Here is a 7518-nt window from a genome sequence, read left to right as displayed (position 1 = left end):
GCTAAAACTTTACTCGCCTCGCCCAAATTGATGTCGCATTTTTGTAAAGTTTTGGATGCATAATTGATGTCGTTCAATACACTGTGCATGAATTCGCAAAGCAACACAAATTCGAAATTTAGCATTTTTGTTTTAGTACTCTCTGCTTCACTACGCTCATCTTTATTAGGACACTTTAAAACTATTTCTGATAATGCTTTGATAATATCAAAATAACGAATTTTTATTGCAGATATCGTATTGACTCTACTGGACCATCTAGTCGGATTTAGTTTTTTTAGAGTGGTGTCCGATTCGCTAATGAATTTTTACAGTAGATCCCAACGTTTGATGCTATTTCCGAAAAAGTTATACAAATCTTGCAAAGTTGCGAAAAAAATCTGTATTTCCACACAACTGCTAACGGCATCATTTATCACCAAATTTAAATTATGAGTGGCACAATGTACGTACTCTGCGTTAGGCTGAATACCCTTAATATGTTTTTGTACACCATTATACACACCACTCTTCACGCTGGCTCCATCATAGCCTTGCCCCACACATTTTTTTCAATCAATATTTTTGTCGATAAATAATGTTGTCACTTGGTTGACCAAATCTACTGCGCCATGTTTGATGGCTGCATAAAAGCCTAGAAACACTTCTTTTACTTCTATATCAATTGGCTGTCCATTTTCCGATCTGGTTATTATACTGCATACCTCACAACAATGCTTAGCTGATCTACCTTCGATATGTCCTGTGTCGTATCCATTATGATGGCAAAAAACGGTGACGCTCTAATTTGTTCTAGTAGATGGGTTTCGAGTTTGGTCCCCAAGCTCTCAATTATTTCATTTTGAATTGTTGCACTCAGATATCTTGTAGATCCTAAAAACATAAAAAAACACAATTTCAAAAAAGTCCTGATATTAAACAGTTAATAATTATAAACAAAATAAAACGATAAAAAAAACTTAGAAATAATTATTATTACCTTTGGGCATATCCAAAACTTGCCGCAAAATGTGATCATATCGGGCGACAAGCTCTACAAAGGACAGAAAATTTCCGTGGTATCCTTTCTGACTTAAGTCTTCTTGATGTCCTCTCAAAGCCAAAGAACTCTTTGCTAGGGTAAGTATGATATGGAATAACCTTTGAAGAACCATTTTCCATTCTTTGCGAATTTCATTTTCAAGTTCCTTGTCGATAGTATTAGTATCGTTTTTTTCTCCAAAATTCATACACAGCACATGTTTCCGAATGGCCACTCGAACAACTGTGTTGTTTAATTCTTTCTGATAAATGCTTCCAATCTCGAATTCCCGTACACCAAACATTATTCCTTTGTGAAGCAAATAACCATCAGGGTTGACAATAGGCAGCGTTTAGTATTTTGGAATAACACAACCAAAAACGATTAACTGGCCCATATTTAGAACACGAAACGTAGTACGATTTTGAAAAACACCTATTGTTCTGGTTGATGTCTGTTGGAAAAGGTCCTGAAGGCTGTAAAGGCCCCATATCAAGAATTTGATATTTCTCGTTATCACTTAATATCTTGTTCGTGAAGTTTCCCAAGTCATAAGAAGATTTGTCGTACACATTTTCGCAAAATGTAGAGGTCCGTGGTTCCTCCAAACCCTCCGTTCTTATGTGTTTCATGCAAACATCATCCACGTTCACATGATCGGCGACGGAGGTATCTCCAACTGCAATAATTGTCGAATCTTCTTCAGTAGGCTTCTCAACCGACACTGCAGTTACCACATTATTTGAGTCACTATCAATAGAAATATTTTGACCAGATGTACTTGCAGAAGGCTGACTAAAAAACTTGTCAATTTTGGGCAATTTTTGTTTACTATCTTCTCTTTCTTGGAGTTGTTTGCGTTTAAATGCACCACTGGATTCCTTCTTTTTATCCATAATTTTAGTTTTCTAATTTATTTAAACAATACAATATTAGATTGTGCTCACTGTTCACTGACGACGTTAAAAGCAAAATAAAAGGAAAGAGAAACACAATGATACGCTACAAGTGTCGTTGGGAAAATTATCACAGTTAGTGTTACCACATTTAATGGTGGAGACTGTAATGGTTGGCAACTGTTAGGCGACCTTTTAAGGAGCATTTTGTCATCCCGTCGGAGGTATGCGAGAGAGAGAAAGGTAGATGTATGTTTGATATAATCGGGAGAGGGTCTCCCTTGATATTCTAAGAGCTGGAAGCTCTTACGGGAAAACAATGCCTATTTCTTTTGTTTTTAAATAAATTTAAGTTTTATTGTTCTAAAAATCTGGTCTGCTTATTTATTGGAAAGGAAAGGCATTACATAGACCATGAACGATCTCCTGCCCGCGGACCTGAATTAATGTACCTACTGCAGGTGACTTGCATTTTTTCACGATATTTCGCGTTATACAATGAGCTGTAGCCGAAATCTATAGATTTGGCACGATTTATTGACTTAACGGACATCAATATGAGTAAAAAAATCAAATAAAATTGAACTACTATATTGACCAGTACAAAAAAGTTTATTGACATTAATTTCTTAACCGTTCTCGAAAAAAAAGATCTTAACCATATATGGCAACGTTACTTTTAAAAAGTAACGAGTAAAAGTACAAGTATTTTTAAAAAAAGTAACGAGTAAAAAGTAAAAAGTTCTTATTTTAAAAAGTAACGAGTAAAAAGTACAAGTAAAAGTACAAGTACTAAACAAAAAAAGTAACGATTTAAAAGTACATTTCTAGGAAATCGAAAATTCAAAGTAACCTAAAGTTTTATTGAATAATATTCTTATGTTCTTGAATGTTTCTGAAAAATTGTTGTTATTTATTTAATTATTTTTAATTTTGAAAGTTATGGGCATTAATTTATTTTTAAATTCGGAAGAATATTATAATATAATTTTATAATATAATCGTATAATATAATTTTAAAATCAAATCTAATTTTAATATCAAACTTTTTATGGATTTGCATGAAAAAGAAATTTTATCTATTGATTTTAATTTTTAGTTTATTATTTTAATTTATTTAAATTACCATTGATTTAAAATTGTTTTACTCTATAGAAACGCGTTTTAAAAGCACAAACATAAACGAAGCAAACACGGGGTTTCAGATAGCTTTGTGATCTTTGAGCTAGTAAAAAATAATTGAATGTGCAGTATAAGTTGAAACAGAACAGTCTACAGTTTTATTTGTGACAATGGATAATGCTGAAGTCAAGCGAGAAAATCATTTTCCGAACATTTCTGCCTAAAGGAATAAGTAAAATTTGTAAAGGAATTTTAGTATCAGCGGCTAAACTAATACCTTCGAGTTTTCAAGAGTTAAAATAGTAATTATAATAGTTTTCAATAGCACACATAGTTCTGATGTTCTTAGAGATTTGACTGGGCGTTGTTTGACAACGTCGGGGATAAACATAATTTTAGTAAAAATGTTCTAGGTAGAAACGTATTTAGTAAAAAGTGTATTAAGACAAAAATGTATTATTAGTGAGTTCAAAAAGAAAATTGAAAAACGTAATAACAAAATTCAACATTTTTATTTAAAATGTATTAAACAAATGCATAAAACTCGAAAATGAATGAAAATAACTTGCTAATTAATATTTTTATTCATTTTGCAAAATAATTGCATTTCAGAAGCTTTTTTTTTTAAATTTTATTTATTTATTTATTTTTTTAGAAAACTTACCGAGTTTTAGAAAAAAGTAACGATTTCATTCGACATTTCCGTTACAAATACTTGTACTTTTTCCTTAAAAAAGTAACGAAAGTACAAGTAAAAGTACTAAATTTAAAAAGTAACGAAGTACAAGTAAAAGTACGTACTTTTTACTTGTACCGGCGGTAAAAGTAACGAAAGTAAAAGTACTGCCATATATGATCTTAACTCGAATTCACAATAAAACGCACATATCACTATCCGTCAAATTGACAACACTGCCAACCTACAGAAAGAATTTAGGGGAATTCCCGAGGCATAACTTTAGAATTTCTCTCAACTGAGTTGTCATGATTAAAGTGGGGTTGCAACCTGTTATATTTATTTTGAAAATGGGAGAAATTTCTAAAAGTTCAGTTCGATCGAGATTTCTGGTAAGGATTCGAGGGCCCCTTGAGCTTGAGGGCCCCGGGGCACTGCCCCGCCTAGCCCCTAGGTAGCTACGCCACTGCCTTTAATATGGAATATGATTGCCTCTAGAAGCAATACAGCACAAACAGCGATGTGTGATGCTTTCAATTATGCGGTCTATCAGTTCAATAGGAAGTGAGAGCCATTGCTCTTGTAAAGCAGTTGCAAGCGTGGCAAGGGTCTGAGGGGGCGGATTGATGGCAGATACACGCCTCCCTAGAGCATCCCAAACGTGCTCGATAGGATTCAAGTCCGGGGATCGAGCTGGCCACTCCATGCGAGTAATTGTTTCCTGTTGAAGATAATCATCAACAATGCGAGCTCTGTGTGGTCTTGCATTATCGTCCTGTAACAGGAAGCAATCACCAATTGCCCCGGCATATGGGCGCACATAAGCATCAAGGATGTTGTCTCGATAAACCTGAGCATTCACGGTTCCCCTTGGAAAGACATGGAGGTATGTGCGCCCTCCTAAGAATATGCCTCCCCAAACACAGACACTGCCTCTTCCGTATGCATCTCTTTCACGGATGTTTGATGGATGATAACGGGTCCCAGGTTCTCTCCATATCAAATAACGTCTACTGTCACTTTCTAGACTAAACCTGGACTCATCCGTAAAGAGAACAGGCCTCCATTGATCTGACGTCCAGTGGACATGTTGTCGGGCCCACTGCAAACGGTCTCTCCTATGGCGTGATGTGAGCGGCACGCAAATGGCTGGTCGTCTCGCATACAGACAACCTTCGTGGAGCCTTCTGCGCACAGTTGACGTTGACACCAACCTTCCGGTGGCTGCAGCAAGAGAGGATCTAAGATGTGTCGGAGTAGCGGTTCTATTCCTGCGTGCACTTAATGTCAAATATCGGTCATCGGCACTGGTCGTAACAGTTGGCCGTCCTTGACTGAACCTCCTAGATGCCGAATCTGTGGTTTGAAATTGCCTCCAAAGTCTATGAACCACAGATGGACTCACATTTAGCCATCTGGCCACTTCTGATTGACTCTGCCCTGCCTCTAGTCTCCCGATGGCTCTCCATCGTAGTTCTTCAGGCAAATGATGCCTAGAGGTCATTATTACGAATTGGCTATCTCAGATTTTCAATGTCGCAATCACAGTAAAATTTGTGTGCTTTCTCTCAAACTTGGACTTTTATGCTCCAGGCAGATGACGTAAGCCGAGTGCAGCGCCACTAATTTGCATATTGCAATTTTACTCAGCTACTCTTAGTGGACAACATATGCAAATTTTGCACGGTTTGGCTTACTTTTGAAAGAGTTATCGCTATTTTTGTGATTTTTCCTTAATTTATGATAACCAGTGTATATATATATTATGAATATATATATATATATATATATATATATATATATATATATATATATATATATATATATATATATATATATATATATATATATATATATATATATATATATATATATATATATATATATATATATATATATATATATATATATATATATATATATAAATTTTCATGACACTTTCTTCATCTATGACTCCCCACAAGCAAATGGCGAAAGCATATGAAGTGTTGCTATAGGTAGAGAGTTCTGCTCTATGCAGCCCATTTCGATCGACAATTAAGGATGGTTTTATTTTATATTATAATCGTCGTTGAACACAGTCTTCCCAATTCTTGGGGTTTACGATTACTAATGTTCAACTCCGTAACCTTGCAATTTTGAACCCAATCCAGAAGAAAAGGAGATTCTTGGATTAAGTATTGGGAGAGTTTAAGTATTGGTAAGCTTCTCCCAATACTTGATCCAAAAGTTCCCTTGTCTTCTGAATCGGGTTCAAAATTACAAGATTACGGAATTGAACATTGGTAGCAGTAAACCCTAAATTGGGTCAGCTGTTCAACGACGGTTCTAATATCTTCAACCGAAAAATAAAATCCCTAGGGATTCTAAGTAACATGTAAACATTAAAAAAGCATGCACTGGAAGAAGTTCGGTTTTTTCCAAAAAAAAAAAAAAAAAAAACCCCTCAAAACTCTATAAATAATACAGATAGAGAAATAAATTTTTTTCATTGTTTGGAATTATTTGAAAATTTAATGTAAGAAATAAATTATTTTTCAATACTTTTGCCTATATTTGAAGCGTTTAAATTAAATTATGAAATCTAACCAATTAATTTTAATGCCATAAAATTTCATTTACTACTTCATAATAAGATTCACTAAAGCAATTTATGTGTAAGGTAGAATTATGCTATATGAAGCTTAAACAACATTTTCATTAAAATTAATTTAAAATTATTTCCTAAAGCAACTTAAATGACAAACAATGACTTCAATTCCTAATTTTTATTCTTATCACTGAATGCATAAGAATTTTTCTGCATTCAAGTAAAGTATTTATAGAATTTAAATCAGATAATAGTTCACTAACTTTAAGAATAAATAAGCTTAAAGTGCCAATCGACATTTTTATTAATTTTTTTTCTAAAAGAAAAAAAAAAAAAAACTTTTTATATTACCAGTTTTTTAAATAATAAAAATTTCAGCCTTTTAATCATATAGTAAATTTATTTAGGAGATTATTTTGGGCCTGAATTCAAGAATATTTTTACATAACAAATGAAGGGGTCTGGTTCATTTCATCGACAATCACTTCATCGACAGGCCATTTCATCGACACCACTTCATCGACAGGCCATTTCATCGACTAGGTCATTTCGTCGACAGGCCGTTTCCTCGACAGGGTTGTTTCGTCGACAGGCCATTTCGTCGACAGGGTCATTTCGTCGACAAGTCATTTCGTCGACAGGGTCATTTCGTCGACAGGGTCATTTCGTCGACAGGGTCATTTCGTCGACAAGTCATTTCGTCGACAGGGTCATTTCGTCGACAGGGTCATTTCGTCGACAGGGTCATTTCGTCGACAGGGTCATTTCGTCGACAGGTCATTTCGCCGACAGGGTCATTTCGTCGACAGGGTCATTTCGTCGACAAGTCATTTCGTCGACAGGGTCTTTTCATTTACAGGGTCGTTTCGTCGACAAGGTCATTTCGTCGACAGGGTCATTTCGTCGACAGGGTCATTTCGTCGACAGGTCATGTCGTTGACAGGGTCCTTTCATTTACAGGGTCATTTCGTCGACTGGGTCTTTTCATTTACAGGGTCATTTCGTCGACAGGGTCATTTCGTCGACAAGTCATTTCGTTGACAGGGTCATTTCGTCGACAGGGTCATTTCGTCGACAGGGTCATTTCGTCGACAGGGTCATTCGTCGACAAGTCATTTCGTTGACATGGTCTTTTCATTTACAGGGTCATTTCGTCCACAGGGTCTTTTCATTTACAGGGTCATTTCATCGACAGGGTCATTTCGTCGACAGG

The 7518-nt window shown here is 35.3% G+C and overlaps 1 protein-coding gene across 1 annotated transcript; it reads right to left on the bottom strand.

Annotated features, from left to right (window-relative positions):
- Positions 1 to 691: 691 nt before the first annotated feature.
- On the bottom strand, positions 692 to 1325 carry LOC110282030 (52 kDa repressor of the inhibitor of the protein kinase). Its single transcript, XM_043042621.3, has 2 exons — positions 980 to 1325; positions 692 to 873 (listed from the first exon to the last, which is right to left on the bottom strand). The coding sequence occupies exons 1-2, from the start codon at positions 1323 to 1325 to the stop codon at positions 692 to 694; spliced, it is 528 nt and encodes a 175-aa protein (XP_042898555.3).
- Between the last annotated feature and the right edge of the window lie 6193 nt (positions 1326 to 7518).

Source organism: Parasteatoda tepidariorum, chromosome 8, assembly GCF_982258835.1.
Source record: "Parasteatoda tepidariorum strain Cologne lab strain chromosome 8, Ptep-v5.0, whole genome shotgun sequence".
Taxonomy (NCBI): Eukaryota; Metazoa; Arthropoda; class Arachnida; order Araneae; family Theridiidae; genus Parasteatoda; species Parasteatoda tepidariorum.
This window is presented reverse-complemented; position numbering and strand designations above follow the sequence as displayed.